Below are 19,942 nucleotides of genomic sequence, written 5' to 3'. Positions count from 1 at the left end.
GGCCCCTTTCAACAGAAGTTTTTCAGTTAAGAGGGAAGGAGAAAATAGAAAAGGTCAGGGTATGTAGGAGATGGTGGTGGTTGAAAAATAAATAAGGATAAATTTTACTGCATGTGAACAAATACTTTGAAGGCATAAAAAAGTTTTTATTTTGATGACCATTAAATAATAGAAAGGGTCATACATACAATTATATGAAGAAAACCTTGCCTACACTGTGCTGAGTAATCTTATTGTGTGGTGGGTGGGTGGAACATTTTAGAAGGAGGCCCTGAAATGTGGCAGGATACTTGCACAATATCAGGTCCATTCTCCATCTTGAGAGCACCCACCCTATATATAGCATAGCTCCATCTTTATGGCTTGGAGGGGCTTTGAGGATTTCACCCTGAGAACCTCTGGAGGTGGAGTGAGGTGGGAGCAGGCTAACAGCTACTTGACCTATGTTTGGTGGATGATGTGTGTGTTTTGAAGTGTCTTCTTTTCCTATTTTCTAGATTGCTGCATTAAGACTATTACCCCACCATCATGAGAAGTTATTAAATTAAAGGAAATTGTGTTTAAGGCCCTTATTATAAAAAGCATTTATGAACTTTTATCAGCTCACAGTTTTTTCATTGCAAGCAATAATTTACAACATCATTAGTTTTTTTTTTTAACTTCTTGATTATGTGGAGCCTCTGGGTCTTGGTTGTAGGAATCACATTTTAATTTACAGTAGTATTTAGACACTTGAATATTATTTGGCAAGTATTTGAGTCAGGAATGTCATTATTTATGTAACACTTCACTTTAAATCTGCCAATTTAAACGTAAATTCTTTTTTTTTAAAGATTTATTTATTTGTGCATATAGAACTGGAGTACAGGTCAGAGGCTCAGGAGTGGCGAGAGGCTTCACCAGAGACAGAGTGGGGAGCAGAACAGGCAGATCGACGAAGTACACAGCTGAGGGGAGCAGCGGGCGGGTCAGGAGAGGTCTGCCACGCCATGTGGTCACCTCCAGGGCAGGCGGGAATCGAACTCATGTGGAAGTGGCTTTAGTGTCTCAGTGCTGTGCTTTAACCCACTGCGCCACCAGGGAGGGCCGTAAATTCATTTATTTTAAGGAGACGTAGTCTCACTGCCTTAAGTGGGGCACCTGTGTCGCTCACTATCAGTCCTTGTTTTTATTGAATTTATGAAGGGCCAATCAGTTACTGTTGTCTGTTGCAAAGGCTGAACTTTCTCGGCCTTGTATCTCGTTAGACGGGAAAATAGCGTGTATTAGGGTGCTCTGAAAGCAGCAGCCTGAGAGTCCCTTTGTGGTTAGAAAGATAGCAAGAGAGGTGAAGCCTCAGTTGAGGCAGTATCTGGTGCCTTGTCTGTACTCCTACCTCCTGATTCATCTGATGTTGTATGCCTGATGTTACCTCTTGAAAGAGTTGAAGGAAAAAAACCTGGGTGGCAGAGGGTTTGTGACAAAGGCACCAGCTTCCCTTCAGGTGTGTGCTTTTGACATGACTTGCTAGCCCTACCTTGCCAGCTCTGATCCGCTCAACCCTTGGTCATGATGCCCAGACTCACCAGGACTTATTTCCAATAGGAGACCACTCTCTGCAGCATCAGTGAAGATGTCCACTCCAGACCCACCCCTGGGTGGAACTCCTCGGCCAGGCCCTTCACCAGGCCCAGGCCCTTCCCCTGGAGCCATGTTGGGCCCTAGCCCCGGACCCTCGCCAGGCTCTGCCCATAGTATGATGGGGCCCAGCCCAGGCCCTCCTTCGGCAGGACACCCCATCCCAACTCAGGGGCCTGGAGGATACCCACAGGACAACATGCACCAGATGCACAAGGTAGGTGCTCTATACCCCTTTGTACCTGTCCCCATGGCTACAAGCAGCCCCCAGACTTTCAGCTTCGCCCATGTGTGTGTGTGCGCGTGTGTGTGTGTATGTGTGTGTGTGTATTTGTCCTTCTTTGGTGGGCATGACTTGTGAAAAGCCTTCTCTTGGCCTGAGTTAGTTCTCATGACTGGCTATGCCTACATGATCAGAAGTAGGAGCTTAAATGGTATTCCATAGCCCCAGCCGGCAGCTGTTCCACCCTTTGTCTCCCATACCTGTTCTATGTGGGAATGAATAAAATGAATACATAATGATATAAAGAATAGAGAAAACAGTATAATGAATAAATATGTCTTAAGTCCCTAAAAGAAGGTCTTACACTTGGGACTACTGACAGACCATTTACCTGAACTGACTAGGGTTGATTTTGCCACTGAGGTGGGAAATCTCTTTTTACACACAAATAGTTCTCTTTTGTGTTTCCTGGGTGGTAAGTTGGAGGATACAGGAAATACCCTCTTTTGTATATTGACATTTAGGAACATTCCAAGTGTTGGGGACCATTGGAGGTCTTTGAGATAGGAAATACAGATGGAGCAGCTTGGGAGCAAGCTTACCCCTAACCTTCAACCTCTCTGTCAGTGTGTACTTCATTCCACTCATAACTCTCACCCCATAAGGTGTGCCCATTTTACACCTGAGGTAGCAGGGTCTGGTCACTCAGCAGGTCTACCCAGCAAGTCTGTCAGAGTCAAGCAAGAGTTGTCTCATCTATCAGGTTCTCTTCTGCAGCCTAGACCTGTATCACCTTTATTTGAGGGATCCCCTTAACTGCGCTCCCCATCTTTGTATACTCACGTCAACTTTGGTATAGTATATATCTGTTACTCCCCTTTTGGGAAGCTGTTGATGACAAAAGCTGTTGGTGACACCTCCTCCCTTTAACATACTGATTTAGGTAGCTGCTCTTCCAACCCATCAGCAACCTCCTCCTTTACTCCCATCCATTTTACTTCTTGCTCCGAGAATCTGTCAAAAACACTCTGTGCACACTTGACATCAGATGCTTGCCATGTGGTGGTGTGCTGGCATAGTCTTAGGAGCCTAGGAGCTGGGGTCTAGTGCCTGGGCAGAGTTCTCAGTCTGGGGGGGTGGGGGGGGGGAATGGGTCCATCAGGCAGCTCTTCTAGCCAGAGAAAAAGGGTGTGGAGACCAACTTTGTCCTCAGGGGTTTTCTCAGCACCTCAAACCTTTTTCCTGCATGTGCAGTCACCCTCTTGGTATGACCAGACTCCTTCTCTTCCTTCTCTCATGTTACATACTGAGTTTTAGTTGAATTTGCTTTGTCACTCAGAGTGAGTTCTGAAAGTACAATGTACACATTATTAACCAGGCCCCTGTAGAATGCTGGTGGGAGCATCTGGAGAAATGCCCCCTTTACCACACATTCCCATGGGGATAATACTTAGTGCTATATATTAGGAGGGGAAGTATGTTTCACTGTTCTTCAAAGGGGTGGTAATGCCTTATGCCTCCCAGCTATCAGGATGGAGGCAGATCTCCATGTTGTCACCATGTTTGTGGGTAGGTTCTGTGTCCGACAGCATTCTGGTCTCCCAAGGAAGCAGGTCCCTGATCCAAAGATCTGAGGTCACAAGTTCTATGACCATGACAGGGAGCCTGTGTCCTGATTAAAACTGTTCCTGCTCGGAGTATAATGGACCAGGCGAGAAAATAATAATAATAATGAACAGCCATATACCAGAGACATTTTGTGGGGGTGGAGTGGGGAATGGGATCAAAAACGGAGGAAGTGGGAGGTGGGGAGGGAAGTGCACGGGACTATGGTGATGGCACACAGGTGACTCGGTGATGGGAAACCCACGGGGATTACAATTGAGATTTTTTAAAAAATGTACAAAATGATGTAAAAATAAACCATTATATTATTTAAAAACAAACTGTTCCTGCTCAGGAGCTGTCAATCATTCCTTTCCCTTGTGGTATTTTAACTGTGTGAAATCCCCACAAATGCTCTTCCAACTCCCAGATGCCACTGTCCCATTTCCTCCAGCCCGTCAGTCTCCCAGATGTCATACTTTTATGCATCTGCTTGACACAGAGCTGGTGTTAAGGACCATGTTTTGGACCTGAGCTGCTCAGTCATGTTGGTGATTCAGTAAATGCCATGACACTTTTTTTTTTTAAAAAAAGATTTATGTATACAGAACTGAGGTACAGGCCAGAGATACAGGGGCCGTGAGAGGCTTCACCAAAGGCAGAGCGGGGAGCAAAACAGGGAGATCAATGAAGTACACTGCCGGGGGGGCAGCGGGCGAGACAGGAGAGGTCTGCCACGCCATGTGGGTCACCTCCGGGGCTAGGGATCAAACTCACACTGAACAGTTGCTGCTAGCTTTCAGTGCTGAGTCCTAACCCGTTGTGCCACCAGGGAGAACCCTGTGTACATTTTCAATGACATAATCTCAGGCATTGGTTTGCTGATCTTACCTCGTCATTGCCCATTCTCCTAGCCGATGGAGTCAATGCATGAGAAGGGCATGTCGGATGATCCCCGCTACAACCAAATGAAGGGGATGGGAATGCGGTCAGGGGGCCATGCAGGGATGGGACCTCCACCAAGCCCTATGGACCAGCACTCTCAAGGTATTGTTTTGTTTCTCTTCCTTGTGTTTGTCATTGCCAGGGAGTCCTGAAGTCATTGTATTACTCAATCTCCAATAGATGATATCAGTGCAGACCCAGGACATTGTAGCCTTATGGGAGACCCTGCCTTGGAGAGTTGTTTAGTCTAGGGTGACTCTTGTTTGACTTTTTAAAAAAAGATCATTTTGCTGTCCTGTCTCAAGATAGGAGCTGGTTTAAGTACTGCAGGAAGGTTACTATCTGTTTTAAGAAATCCTGGATATGACTGCAAGAGACCACTGAGATCCATGTGTCCCCACAGGTTATCCCTCACCCTTGGGTGGCTCCGAGCATGCTTCCAGTCCAGTTCCAGCTAGTGGTCCATCCTCAGGCCCACAGATGTCATCTGGGCCAGGAGGGGCCCCACTGGATGGTGCTGACCCCCAGGCTTTGGGACAGCAGAACCGGGGCCCAACCCCATTTAACCAGAACCAGCTGCACCAGCTCAGAGCTCAGATCATGGCTTACAAGATGCTGGCCAGGGGGCAACCTCTCCCTGACCACCTGCAGATGGCAGTGCAGGGAAAGCGGCCAATGTCCGGGATGCAACAGCAGATGCCAACACTACCTCCACCCTCTGTGTCCGCTACAGGACCTGGACCTGGCCCTGGCCCTGGTCCTGGGCCGGGACCAGGACCAGCACCTCCAAATTACAGCAGGCCTCATGGTAAGGTCCGCCCTCTGGGTGGGGAGGGGTTGCAGTGCAAACTGCAGCTGGGGCAGCAGTGTCATGCAGACCTGGACTCGGCTGCCCATCCTCTTCCCCCTCAGGATGGTACAGTGCCTGGCACTTGGTGCTCAGGCAGGGGGGGGCTGCTATTGTGATATTGTTTCTCTACCTGCCCCTACCCCATCCCCATGCCCAAACCAAGGACACACTATGTCCTGGGAGCCCAGGCAGCCCTGGAAGTAGGTGCAGGTGTGCAGGTATGAATATATGACATGTTTTATCTATTTGTTTCTCCTGGTATGTAGGTATGGGAGGGCCCAACATGCCCCCCCCTGGACCCTCAGGTGTGCCCCCCGGGATGCCAGGCCAGCCACCTGGAGGGCCTCCCAAGCCCTGGCCTGAAGGTATGTTTCTTTCTAGCTTGTTCCTTCCAGCTTGGTGACATGTTTGAGCCTTTTGAGTTCTGTGGTGAGCTTGCTCCAGGTTAAAGAGGTTGAGGGCAAATCTTTACTTCTTCCTGTTGTTTATTATTGGCATCACCCTTATTTTGGGGGCCCTGGAGTCTATAAATGAACAACCAGCAGAAAAAAACTACAAGTCTGTCTTAGACTCAAGTGAGAGACTATAGGATGGCAAACCTGCAGCTGCAGACTCAGTCCTTTCGGAAGCAGTGCTTCTGAGTCTAAGGTGTCAGTTGATCCCTTTCCTTTCTGGGAATGTATGTTCTAAATGCTTAGGAGATAGACTGGATGGCAAGGTACTTGGCTTCTGTCTTCTCTGACTGTGCAGCCTCTGTGTTCCCTGTGAAATGCAGTCATCATTAAGGATTTGAAGATTCTACTTAATGTTCAAAGCATGGACCAAATTGATGTATTCCCCATGCTCGAGGTTTAGAGCCTGACGTTTAATGATCAAAAAACTAATCCCTTCAGTCTAGTTCAGCTAGAACCAAGGTTGATGAAGGTCAGAAAGACTGGTCCATTGAGGCACAGTGCAGCAAGACCAAACCCTAGGTCAGCCTTTCGGTCAGTCAGAGGCTTCAGGAAAGAGAATAGGCTGAGATCTAAAGGAGACTTGCTTCCTGAGTCGAGAGGGAACAAGACCCCATAGTGAGAAGAGGCTGGCAACTCAGTGAGAGATGGGGTGGGGTGGGGGGATGCCTCTATAGAGGCCTTGTCAACCTTGAGGGGTTAGTTTGTCTCCAGTACAGCAAGTACCCAGGAGGCTTTTCATTTGCACCCAAGAATCAACCCAGAACTGAACACTGCCCCTGCTACTTGTCTCCCCAGGACCCATGGCAAATGCTGCTGCTCCCACGAGCACACCTCAGAAGCTGATCCCCCCACAGCCCACAGGCCGTCCCTCGCCTGCTCCCCCTGCTGTACCACCCGCTGCCTCTCCTGTGATGCCACCCCAGACCCAGTCACCAGGACAGCCAGCCCAGCCCGCCCCCATGGTGCCACTGCACCAGAAGCAGAGCCGCATCACCCCCATCCAGAAGCCACGGGGCCTGGACCCTGTGGAGATCCTGCAGGAGCGGGAATACAGGTGAACATATGTGTGCCACTGCTCACCTGAGCCAGCCCTGTCACATGTTAGTGTGGGTCACAATTCTGAAGTGTAGTCGACCTTATAATCTCCCTTGCCTCTCAGTTCCTAACTTGGTGTGTATCCTTCCAGAGAAACTTCTGTGTCTCTAGGCACAGGAGCACAAGTAGCATTGTCACTGTGTTTGATGATGTATATATATTATATACATCAGTGTATCTTAGAGATCATCCCCTCTCTGTCCAAAAGTTTTTTTTGTGGCTATGCCAGTTCCCTGGCTGAATGGGCATTTGGTTGTTTCTAATTTTTCTTTGAATACAGCTTCACTTGCCAGTCATTCACATGTGTGGTACATCTGTCATACTAAACCCCTAAAAATGGTATTGTTTGGATATAGGAGATGTGCGTGTGAAAATTTTGTAGACTCTACAAAACTGCCTTCCACAGAGACTGTGTTTTAGAATGAAAGTGCCTTTTTCTTCTTAGTCACAGTGTATTAGCTAACTTTTTGTTCATTGGCATTTAGAAAGCAACCCTGTGAATTTTGTAGTCTACCCAATCACCACTAGTTGCTGGTTGCTTTGTGCAGGCCTCTTTAGCTTCAGGAGTGATTCCTGGTGCACAATAGGTCTGTTACACTGTTTCACACTGCTCCAGTGCTAAGAATTACTTTCTGAGTATCTTCTCTTTCCCCATTGCATTTTTAACTTACTCAAGGTTAGCTTCCCTAGGTAAATTTAAATTCCCCAAGGGAGACAGGATTGTCTGTTTACCTTAAATCCCCAAATACACTAGTACATCTTTAATGCTGGTGGAGTGTGTTTCCGGCGCTTGTCCCCAGGTACTTTCCTTCTGGCTCTATCTAGATGACTTGAAAATGGCTGTCCACTTGTTCTCTCATTGCTTGATTTTCCCTCCTCTATCTGTTCCCCTAACATGGCCCTACCAGAAAGTAACTTATTGGGTTCCAAGCTCTGTAAGCTTAACCCTTGTTTGCCCTCTTGTCTGTTAAGTCCTCTCAGCAAACTCTTTCAGATCCCTTCCCCCATCTTGGAAATGGTGCTCTTCTGCCCTTTGTTACCTGGTCTTCACCACCTCCCTGGCCTCCTTGCTCGCACCCTCGGTTGTGCAGTTTGTCTCCTGCAAAGCAGTTTGAAATCTCTTTTTTGCACTCTTTTTTAGAGCTTTCTTTAGGCAAATGTCTGTCAATAATTTCACATTGATCTAGTAAATTCTTTGTTCAGTCCCTGGCCCTGATCTGTCATCACCTACCCCATTCTGCCAGTCCTTTTTTTAGTTTATATAGCCAGTTGGCCTCATTCCTGCTTCAGGGCCTTTGTATAGGCTGTGTTGCTAGAGTGCATTTCCAGACTCTGTCCCCAGGCAGGGGGATATCGTGGTTGGTCATTTAGGCCCTCATTGCTACAGTTTCCTCATAAGGACCTGTCTACCCCACTCGCCTCCAGCCTCCTTAAAGTACTTGCCACTGTCTTTACTGGAAATACTTGATTTTTTTTTAAAGATTTATTTATTTATGCATACAGACATGGGGTACAGGCCAGAGGTGCAGGGGCAGTGAGAGGATTCACCAGAAACAGAATGGGGAGCATCATCGAAGTACACTGCTTAGGGGAGCAGCAGGCGGGGCAAGAGACATCTGCCACACCATGTGGATCACCTCCGGGGCAGGCGGGAATCGAACTCATGCGGAAGTGGCTTTAGCTTCTCTGTGCTGTGCTTTAACCCGCTGCACCACCATGGAGGGCAATACTTGATTTTTAAAACAGCTTTATGACCTATCTTCCTGATAAGTCTGTGAATTCTTTGAGAGCACAAACAGCCTTGTAGTCCTTAATGTTGAAGCCATATACCTGCATGGTGCCTTATATGTGGCCAGACTGAATATGGGGATTATCCCATGTGAACATCAGACCAAATTTGTATGGTTGCCCTGAGGGTTCTTCTCACTTGGGGACTCATGGACTAAATAAGAGTCCCCCATCCCTGTGTTTCATCCATCCCAGACTGGGATATGGAGACTGTGGTCTGCTGAACTCTCAAGACTGGCTCACAACTGCTGAAATGATACAAGCCAAGTGCTCCCTGCTTGGTTTCCTTTTTTTTGACTGTTCTGTGTTGTGGCTGACATCCTTTTCTCAACTGAGCCCTCTCCTGCTTCAGCATCAGTATCTGCTGCCTTCAAGGGATGAATTCTTCTGAGGCTGTAAGGAGAGGAGCAGGTAAGCTCCTTGTAAATAGACAAACTGTCTAATAATCACCTGTTCTTTTTTCTTCCTTTGTTGACAGGCTGCAGGCTCGCATTGCACACCGAATTCAGGAACTTGAAAACCTTCCCGGGTCCCTGGCCGGGGATTTGCGTACCAAAGCTACCATTGAACTCAAGGCCCTCAGGCTGCTCAACTTCCAGAGGCAGGTATGTGTGGTCATTTGTTGCTTAGATGCAAAGAACTGCTTGATGGGCAGTTGCTAAGTGTACGTAGGCCCTTGAAAGTAGGAGTGTCCTCTCACATTTGTTATCTCACTGTCCCTCCTTCCTCACCACACTCTCTTCACTAGTGAAACTAGCCAGTTGAAAGGTAAGTAAGGTAGCAGATGCCAGCATGAAGCACGATAGCTAGCTGCATCCTTTCTAAGGGCACTATACTTTCCTGTGAGTGAAGGAAGAGCTGAAGACCTGAAGATCTGAGAGATCTTTTGCTATGCGTCAGAAGTAGCCATCTTTTGACTTATACTTTAACTGATTGTGGGCACCTTCCAGACAGCATTTAGAGAGGAGCCTTGTGGAAGCAGCAGTGAGTTGCCCACCTAGCTTGCAGTGTCTATTTGTGTATGTAATGTGGACATCACTCCGTTGGGCACTTGGCCATTTTCTTTTCTTCCTAAAGCTGCGGCAGGAGGTGGTGGTGTGCATGAGGAGGGACACAGCCCTTGAGACAGCCCTCAACGCAAAAGCTTATAAGCGCAGCAAGAGGCAGTCCCTGCGCGAAGCCCGCATCACTGAGAAGCTGGAGAAGCAGCAGAAAATTGAACAGGAGCGCAAACGCCGCCAGAAGCACCAGGTGTGTTTCTTTTGGTGTACCTGGGTGATCATAGCTCACACCCAGTTAGGTGTTGTGACTAAATACATTGTTTCTTTTTTCTGCTCATTATATCAGAATTCTAGGCATTAAGAATACATTAAGGGACAAAAATGTGGAAGGGGAAAGGTGGGCTGTGAACAAAGGCACATATGACATATGAGGAGATGATAGGTGCAGAGAGTCATGAGCAAGGGTAAAGGGTGATGGGGAGCTATTTACACAGCATTGTTGGGAAGATTTCCCTCTGAGAGGGTGAGATTCCAGCAGAGTTGCAAGGAAATGTGGGTAAAGAGCTTTCAGGTAAAGGAGAAGATGATGAGGTCCTAGGGCTAGAATGTGCTAGTCTGTTGTTTGCAAAACAAGGATTCTGCTTTAGCCAAGGTGACGTGAGCAATGGGGAAAATGGCAGGAGGTGAGGATAGGGAGAATGCAGACATCCTTGTGGGTGAGGGTTGACTTGGACTTTTTCTCTGAGGTAGATGGGAGCCATGAAGGCCGCCTTCTCCTCCGGAGAAGGAACTGATCTGACTTAGGTTTTTACAAGATCATTCAAGGAAACAAAACTCTAGTCCAGTAGGAGTTGGGATATTCTGTTGATTGCTCATTTTTCTGAAGCTTTCCTCTAATCAGTATCTATTTCTGATATAATTTAAAATAATCAAAAAAAAAAACAGCACTCAGCATTAACCGCTGTTAGCATTTTGGTATATATTATTTGTCCTTTTTTTCAGTTTACATGTAATAATCAAAAGTTAAATAATGACCTTTCAAAAAATACTTAAGGTTTGTTGAAACATGATTTATAACGTTTATCTTTTGTTCTGTCACCTTCCAGTAATTGATACAACTTATTTGTCTATATGAGGACATGTAGAGTATTGTAACTTCTCATTATTAAAAATAACACTGGTGGCCCTCCCTGGTGGTGCAGTGGGTTAGAGCACAGCACTGCAAGCTAGCTGCAGCCACTTCAGTGGAAGTTTGATCCCCGGCCCTGGAGGTGATCTACATGGTGAGGCAGACCTCTCCTGACCTTGCTGCTCCCCTCAGCATTATACTTGTTGATTTGCTTGTTCTGCTCCCCACTCTGTCTCTGGTGAGTCCTCTTCGCTGCCCCTGCACCTGTACCCCAGTTCTGTATGCATAAATAAATAATCTTTAATTAAAAATAAAAGCCTATCCCAGTGTTGTTTTTATTTTAAAGATTTATTTATGCATACAGAACTGGGGTACAGGCCAGAGGTGCAGGGGCGGTGAGGATTCACCAGAGACAAGAGGCAGACTAATTGAAATACACTGCTGAGGGGAGCAGTAGGACAGTCAGGATAGGTCTGCCCACACCATATGGGTGGTCTCCTCCCTAGCTGGGAATTAGACTCATGCTGCAGTGCTGTAGTAGCTTCATAATGCTGTACTTTAACCTGTTGCGCCACCAGGGAGGACCCAACACTGAGGTTTTTTTGTTTGTTTGTTTTGCTTTGTTTTGTTTTTTAAGGATTTATTATATATTTATACTTACAAGAACTGGGGTGTAGGGCCACAGGTATGGGAGTGAGGTGTATGAGAAGACTCACAAGAAACAGTGGGGAGCAGAACAGGCAAATTGATTTAAATACACTACTGAGGGGAGCAGAAGGCGAGACAGAACAGGTTTGCAATGCCTTATGGGTGGGATAGCTCCCTGGCCAGGGATCTAATCAAACTCAGGTCATTGCAGTGATAGCACTGAGATTCAATCGTCCGCCACCAGGGAGGCCAGTTGAAACTTAATCTTATACTTACAAAGAGAATGCAAAACCTTGTAGGCATTATTACAGTGTTAAAGTATTGTTTTGGTTATAACCTCTATTTCCAAACAAGATATCTTTTAAGTTCCATCACACTTCAGACAATGTCACAATTACTCTCATCAAGCACTAGTCCTCTTTCCTATGTGTGTGCTGCAGGAATACCTCAACAGCATTCTTCAGCATGCCAAGGATTTCAAAGAATATCACAGATCAGTCACGGGCAAAATCCAGAAACTCACCAAGGCAGTGGCCACATACCATGCTAATACAGAGCGGGAACAGAAAAAAGAAAATGAGAGAATTGAGAAGGAGCGAATGCGGAGACTCATGGTAAAATTCTACTTTCTTGACTTTGTGTCCCTTTGTGAATTGGGTGTTGTGGGCCCAAAGGACCTGTTTTCCAGTGTGGTACTAAGATTTATAGGTCAGAGGTTTGTAGTTCTGTAGAACAGAGTGAAAAAAATGGCATAGATTTAGGCCTCAGATTTTGCCTGGTCACTTTGACCATCAAAGTAACCTTGCTAGTTACTGGGCTGAGTAACTGGAACCCTGCTTGTGAAAGCCACCGATTGTATGGTCTCAATTTCCATACCTCCACCCATTGTATCTGATCATTTAGTCACAGATGATGCTCTAACTGGGCAGATATGATAGCTGCTGCTTAGTGTGTGAAGGCAAGGAAGAGAGGCAGATGCTTGTGTGAAGTAAAGAAAATAGTGTAGGATCATGAATAATATAGCAGAGTGTGAAGCCAGGCAAAGGAATAGGGATTGGTGGAGTGGTATAGGCATAACCCACCAGGTATGAGCTCTGGAGGAGGCACCTTACAGGAATAGAGGAACCAGTCATGGTGTCAAGGGCAGGAGGTGGGAGACAACTGTGAGAAATATCACAGCCTAGTGTTAGGCAAGAGATGGGGTCTTGGAGTCTTGCAGGCTACTGGGGGGATTTTATATTTAATTTTGTACATGTGGGAGAGCACCAAGGGTGTCTGAGCTGGAGGCTCATGTGATCCAATTTATATGCAAAAGTCAGAAGGAACTTGCTGCTAGATCAGGGTTGGGGAGTGGCATCTGTGGAAGTGATGTGGCTCGCACTGGGTGGAGAGAAGTTTGGTCTTGGGGAGTGTTAGTGGACAGAAAAGACAGGGCTTGCTACTGACCTTTTTAAATGCCTTCCAGCAGTATGTTGTCAGTATATCAGGTCCCCAATGGGCCTAGTACTGGGTAGGAGTTGAGGAAATACTGAAGGGAGAATTAATAGATATATGAAGGGCCTCTATAAAGCCACATGTTGGGTGAGAGCTAAGCACTCTATAAATGGAGGTCCAATTGCTGGTTAACAACAACCCCTAGTGGCTCTTGACTCTGGTTTTGCCTGCCTTGGGCAGAGTGTCTCAGCAGCCAGCATCATACCATGCTTTTGCAGGCAGAAGATGAGGAAGGGTATCGCAAACTCATCGACCAGAAGAAGGACAAACGGTTGGCCTACCTCTTGCAGCAAACAGATGAGTATGTGGCCAACCTCACAGAGTTGGTGCGGCAGCACAAAGCTGCCCAAGTTGCCAAGGAAAAAAAGAAGAAGAAGAAAAAGAAGGTTTGTTGGAAGGGTTGGGGTGGCTGCTTTGGCACAAGTGGCCTAGAGGTACATCCTGTGTCTGAGAGTGACTGTCTCTTTATTTCCAGAAGGCAGAAAATGCAGAAGGACAGACACCTGCGATAGGACCTGATGGTGAGGTGAGAAAAGTAACATACTTATGGAAATGCCAGCCCAGGCCCAGATCTTAGGTCTCGTTTTCTCTTTTAACATTTTTCATTTTTAAATGACAGAAGCCACGTGATGATGGTAAGAATCCAGGTTTGTCCCCTGCTATATCCTACCCTCCTTCAAATCCCATGCCTAAGAGGGCACATTGTTATGAATTAGGTATGTTTCCTTTCAGACCTTTTTCTGTGTATGTGCTACATTTATTTTTAGTTCTTTACTGTAATCTCAGGCTCATAGATAAGGAGCAGGAATGGCATGGAAATTCCTGAATATGCATCGCACAGAAGATACCCCATTTTCAAGGACTGTTAGTTTTTCCTAAACCATTTGAGAATAAGATGGGTTCCTGGTGGCTCTTCACCTCCATGCATTTCAGTGGATATTTAAAATCAATATCATTCTTTTCCATAATATTTCCACAATAATCAAAAACAGGAAATATACACTAGTGTAATATTATGAGCTAATCCACAGCCCTTCATCAGGTTTTTACCAGTTTTCTTTCCATTGTCCTTCCTGGATCATGTGTGGCACTCTGATGGTCTCTGTAGTCTCTGATGATCTATAGCACTTCTTCATTTTTTCTTCCTATTTTCTGATCTAGACATTTCTGAAGGACAGATGAAGTATTTCCTGCCACAATCTTCAATTTGGGTTTCACTGGTGCTTCCTTGTGAGTAGATTCAGGAAGATACTAAAGTGACCCTGTGTCCTCAGCACATCACACCCAGAGTTCAAGGCACAGATTTTGTTAAATCATTGGTGATGTTCTTTGATCCCTTAGCTTTGACCATCTCTCCACTGCAAATCTACAGTATTTTCTTTTGTGATTACAAAGTACCTTGGAGTGATACTTGAGACTATATATGTCATTGAGGTCTTTGTTTGTATCAATTTTTACTGGGATGGCTGCAAGAGCCAGTTTTCCCCTGCATTGTTCTTTCTGCGTCTATTAGTGGTAAGGAAAAGCTTTCTCTTTACTATTTGGTTCAGCAGTCCTTGGTACCAGTGTACAGATTCTTATTTAGTTTAATCCTCTGCTGTCATTATATCTTTTGATATTCACATGGTTCATTTGGGTCTATAGGAGTCCCTTCAGATTGGCTTCTGCATCCATTTAACATGGCACCCTCTTTATTTGAAGGCTTTTTACTCCCTTACACACCAAGTGACTCAGATTCATTTGCTTTCTTTCCCCAGGCCCTGGGGCCAGCCATTTCTCTGGGGATCCCTGGTTTCTTTTATCAGAAAGAATATTTAGAAACAAAGGTCTGAATTGGGTGTTTTTACTTCTAGAATTAGTGGGTAGATCTAGGAAACAGTTGTATGTACACATTCACAACTGTATCCTGGTTGTATATGTTTAAAAGCATGAAGTCACATTGATATCTCCATTTCTAATCCAACACCACAGGTTATTTCTATTATTGTTTTCTGTATTTTGTAACATATATTCTATGTAATATATATGAAACCTTACCTCAGTAAGATTAATCCTAGAAGATAGGATAATCCTAGAAGATATGAAAGTACAAATTGCTATCCCTTTGCAAAGGAAGCCTCCTAGCTAGAATTCAGTGTGTTAAGTTCTTTAGCTAAATAGCATGTATTCACAAGTTATTTGGGTTTGTTATCTCATCATCTCCCCATTAATGTTGTCTCTCCCCACCTTTGTTGGTTGTATTTACTTAGTCATTATTTTCTAGTTTAGTATATGAAACATTAGTCTGGTTCCTTAAGACCAGAGCTCTAGAAAGTGGCCACTCAGTATGGCTGCTGACCCTTCACACGATCTCTTCCATAACATTCTCATTTGCCCACTAAAGGTACTGTTCTCATTTTCTACACTTGTAGGTGTATAAAGGTGAGATACTTGCTTAAGCAAGAAGTGTTTCCTTTGCTCTGTCCTGTTTGTTCCTACACAGTTCCACTTCCCAGAGGGACCTTGAGTATCCATTGGGGTGTTCGCTTCAGGCCTGTCTGTGCATGTGCGGCCAGAGGGCTTGCTTTTCTCCACTAGCTTTGTGTCTGTGTCTGTGATGCTTTCTTTCCTGGTTACTTCAGCCACTTTATTCTTTCTAACGCTGTACATAGAGGTGGCTGTTGTTTGCTTGTTCTTTCATAGTCAGGCATTTTGACTATTTGGTTGTTGTCGTCTTTGTACCTCCAGAAGTTCTTGTTTTTATGTCCTCTTCATTTCATTTTGGTACATTTTGGATCCTATAGCTACAGCTGGACTTTCTCCACTTAGCAACCTGTTTTGGGCCACTCTTCTAAATCCAGCCATATTGTTCTATTTTTAGTTTTGTATTGATGTATTAGAATCTTTTTCTTTGCTTAGTTTGTTAGCTATTGGGCTGGTTCCCATTTGTAGCTGTTAAAGATTCTGCACTGAGCAGCTCTGATGCATCTGTTTACCTCCTCCTCTGTTGGATGTTTCCACTTTTTCCTTTTTTCCTATTGTGTAAGTGTAATAAATGAGCCTCCTGTGCACAACATTTTTTTTTTAAAGATTTATATATTCATTCATACAGAACTGGGGTACAGACTGGAAGTGTAGGGGTGGGGGGAGAGGATTTACCAGAGACAGAATGGGAGCAGAACAGGCAGACTTGACAAAGTAACTGCTGAGGGGAGCAGCAGGCGAGACAGGAAAGGTCTGCTGCGCTATGTGGGTCGTGTTCCTGGCCGGGAATCCAGCTCGTGCTGAAGCGGCTGCTGCTGGCTTCACAGTGCTGCACTTTAACCAATTGCTGTGCAGTACATTTTAATGTAGTGTCTTAGTCGGCTGTTATAGTAAAATATTACCGACAAAATATGATAAACATAGTAAAATATCATAAACAACAGAAATACATATTCCTAGAGTTTTAGAGACTCCTAGTCTCCAAGATCGAGGTGTAACAATGTTGGTACATGGTTAGGATTCTCTTCCTGGCTTGTAGACAGCTGCCTCCTCACTTGTCCTTACATGAGGAAGAGTTCTCTTATCTCATTTTGTAAGGGCACTGATCTTAACTGTGAAGGTTTTATGACTCTGATAATAGCCCCAATATTCCTCCAAAGGTCTCACCTCAAACGATAGTCACATTAGGATTGTAGAGTTGACATAAATTTAAGAGGAACACAATTCAGTCCATAGCAGTGCACACTTTTTCTTGGTGGCTAGATTTCCAGAAGCAAGCAATAGTATGTATATTTATTTTACATGATTCCATTTTAAAATATTATGTTGTAATTTTAAGGAAAAATGTAGAATGGCATTTTACTAAAGTGCAAAGCCTTCACAATTTCCTGAGCAGCATTTACAGAAAAAGTCATGTCACTGGGAAGTACAGTTTAAGGAGTCTTGTTGGTTGTAATACCTGTGCCAACCCTTTTGTTCAGGAATGGGAAGCATTGCTCGGTGATGGCTATGGCTCCTTATTGTTGACCACTGTCCCTTGGCTAGCATTGGAATCACTTGCAGAGCTTTTAAAAACTGGAGGCCCAAGCCTTACCTGAGAGATGCAGTTAGGATTCTGGGGGTGAGGATACAGGTTTAAGCCTTGTTAACCACACTCAGGGAGTACTAGGCAGGGGGTGGGGTGGAGGGGGTGAGGTCGCAATCCAAGGTGGCCCATTCTTAAGTAAGATTTTTTTTTTAAGATTTATTTATTTATGCATACAGAACTGGGGTACAGGCCAGAGGTGCAGGGTAGGTGAGAGGATTCACCAGAAACAGAATGGGGAGCAGAACAGGCAGATCATCGAAGTACACTGCTGAGGGGAGCAACAGGCGGGTCAGGAGAGGTCTGCCACGCCATGTGGATCACCTCCAAGGCAGGCGAGGATCGAACTCATGCTAAAGTGACTTTAACTTCTCAGTGCTGTGCTTTTACCTGCTGCGCCACCAGGGAGGGCCACTTAAGTAACATTTTAAGGCATAAAGCTAATCTGTCTGCTCTGGGGGTGGTATGGATTTAAGTGCTGCACTTTGTAGGGAAGGGGAGCTTTCTGGACGCTGTATACAAAGGTTTTCATCCTCATCCTCATGATAAAGGTTTTTCCAGGAAATTTGAAAATGCCAGTGAAGGGTGAAATGTTCATCTAAAGTTACTGTCTCAAAATAGTTTTTCAGGTCGATGATTCCATATTTGTTACTTACGGGAAAGTTGGCTTATTTTTTTAGATATTCCAGTTTATAACAGGTCTATAACAGAAAAAGAACGAGGACCCCAGTGAAGTCTACAAATTCAGAATAAGTGGGGAAAAAACGGACAAACACGTGAGCAGTAGAATCAGTGTAAAAGGGAGGAGAGAATAGCCAAGTCTGGTTTCTTAAGCATGGAATTATCTGGTAGTACACCTGGAAACTAATGCTAGTGGACAATTGTGAAGAGAAAAATCTGTCAAGTGGAGGATGGGGAAGACTTCACGTTTTAGACTCTTAAATTTTGATTTAAGAGATATCTTAATATCTATTTGAAAATTAAAATATATCAATTATAAATAAAAACAGCTGTCATCAATGTTGTTACATGTTTTTATTGAATTATTAGTACACAATTCTTTCACAACCATGGCCATCTTTGTATGCCATTTCTGGGCATGAGTTGAGAGGATTTTTCTCCAGTTGGCATAGGTTAGGGGACAGTGAAGGTATGGGCGCCTGAAGTCACATGTACGATTTTTTTTTTTCAGCCTCTGGATGAGACCAGCCAAATGAGTGACCTGCCTGTGAAAGTGATCCATGTGGAAAGTGGGAAGATCCTCACAGGCACAGATGCCCCTAAAGCAGGACAGCTGGAGGCCTGGCTTGAGATGAATCCAGGGTGAGTTGGGCTTCAAATTCCAGGTGCAGCCAGGATCCTGAGTCAACATCAGACTTGTTCTAAGGGAGCTGGTAGCCAGGGGTGATTTTGCTTGTGTTTGGACAAAGGCCATTTTGCTTAAGGAAAGTGAATAATTCTAGTTCTGAGGAGACTTTGAAAATAGGGTTTTTTTTGTTTTGTTTTTGTTTTTAAGGTATGAAGTAGCTCCAAGATCTGATAGTGAAGAAAGTGGCTCAGAAGAAGAAGAAGAGGTAAGTGTCTGTTTCCTGGTTGTTGAGGCTCTTTAGTGCTCTGTAGTGGGTACCTCCACCCTCAGTGCACCTGTCACCCTTGCATGCTGTGGCCTTCTGCTCTGGCTGAGCATCATATAAAGCAAAAGATGACAAGGGACAGCCAAGGCATCTGCTTTGTTGGTACTTTAGAGCTCTGTGTCCAGGTTAGTTACCTTTAGCCACTAATAACTCCCACCCTTAAAATTGGTATGAGGTTTGAACATTAGATCATGCACATTACCTTTTGTAATCTGATTTTTTTAATTGTTACATTAAAGTGACTTCTATTTTCCCTGGTTCACAAAGCTCTAATGAAAGAGCCTGTTCTGCATGAATTGTAATCTCAGAAGGATAATTTAGAGGAGCCCAGAATGTGGTGTTTCACTCTTAGTATTCAGAGAGGTGTACTTCATGCCCCCTTCTTCTGAGACAAGAGTGTCTTAAAAAGACACTTAAATTCCTTACAATCTTTTTCCACTTCCACACAGTTTTTAAAAGACAGCTTTATTACTATGAAGGTTGAACATTGTTTCAGGTGTTTATGGACATTTAGGTTTCTTCTGTGTTTTGTTTCTTTTCCCCTTTTCTAGCTAGTTGTGTTTTAACTGAATTTTTAAGCCATTGTATATTTACTCCAGTCTCCAATCAACTTAACATTTAACTGTCATCTTTTTTGGGGGTCTTTTTTGATGCAGGGGGAGGCATTTTATTAATTAAAAATTGATACTGATAGAACTTGGATTTGTCGAAAGGCAGTCAGTTGTTATAATCCAAGTACTGTAGAATGTCTTTTCTGATATAATTTAGTAAGGAAAGTTAACCTGTTTTAAGGTACACCCTTTCCCCTGTCCCCACCATCCCTTATATTCTTGTGACCTTTTTTGCCCCCCACCTCAGAAACCTTGCTTTTTATTAACATTCACCTGTTTTTATGAGCATTTACATTGCTTAATTGTCTGCTATATAAATGGACAAGTATTTGTCTTGTTCTGATTTGCTTCACAACACCTAATTTCCTTGAACTCTGCTTAAATGGCAGCATTTCATTTTCCATTGTGTTATTCCATAGTGTGGGTATACATCTTCTTAAACTAATGGTGTATTGATGAGTATTTAGGTTGTTCCCATGTCCTAGTTATTGTAAATAATCATAGCAGATCAAGTGCGTTTTTTTGGATTAATGTTGTCACATTCTTTGGATCAATGCCCAACAATGGGATTGCTGGGTCATGTGTTATTTACATTTTTAGTTTAGTTTTTTTTTTTTACAACAGTTTATTTTTACATCATTTTGTACATTTTTTTTTTCCATCTCAATTGTAATCCCCACAGGTTTCCCATCACCAAGTCACCCGTGTGCCATCACCATATTCTCGTGCACTTCCCTCCCCACCCCCCCGTTTTTGATCCCATTCCCCACTCCACCCCCGCAAAATGTCTCTGGTATAT

At 44.5% G+C, this 19,942-nt stretch overlaps 1 protein-coding gene across 3 annotated transcripts in view; it reads left to right on the top strand.

Annotated features, from left to right (window-relative positions):
* SMARCA4 (SWI/SNF related, matrix associated, actin dependent regulator of chromatin, subfamily a, member 4) overlaps positions 1–19,942 on the top strand; it is a 91,745-nt gene that overhangs the window by 16,028 nt on the left and 55,775 nt on the right. For all 3 annotated transcript variants that reach the window (XM_012729639.1, XM_012729638.1, XM_012729637.1), the window contains exons 2-13: positions 1,585–1,834; positions 4,360–4,492; positions 4,794–5,198; positions 5,507–5,605; positions 6,491–6,749; positions 9,057–9,183; positions 9,656–9,829; positions 11,797–11,970; positions 13,069–13,236; positions 13,326–13,376; positions 18,091–18,221; positions 18,415–18,472. In XM_012729639.1, the coding sequence (XP_012585093.1) occupies positions 1,613–1,834; positions 4,360–4,492; positions 4,794–5,198; positions 5,507–5,605; positions 6,491–6,749; positions 9,057–9,183; positions 9,656–9,829; positions 11,797–11,970; positions 13,069–13,236; positions 13,326–13,376; positions 18,091–18,221; positions 18,415–18,472 (2,001 nt within the window). In that variant the 5' untranslated portion in view covers positions 1,585–1,612. The remainder of the gene's footprint in view (positions 1–1,584; positions 1,835–4,359; positions 4,493–4,793; positions 5,199–5,506; positions 5,606–6,490; positions 6,750–9,056; positions 9,184–9,655; positions 9,830–11,796; positions 11,971–13,068; positions 13,237–13,325; positions 13,377–18,090; positions 18,222–18,414; positions 18,473–19,942) is intronic.

Source organism: Condylura cristata, unplaced genomic scaffold (genome assembly GCF_000260355.1).
Source record: "Condylura cristata isolate star-nosed mole 26May11 unplaced genomic scaffold, ConCri1.0 scaffold00025, whole genome shotgun sequence".
In the NCBI taxonomy this organism is placed as follows: Eukaryota; Metazoa; Chordata; class Mammalia; order Eulipotyphla; family Talpidae; genus Condylura; species Condylura cristata.
This window is presented reverse-complemented; position numbering and strand designations above follow the sequence as displayed.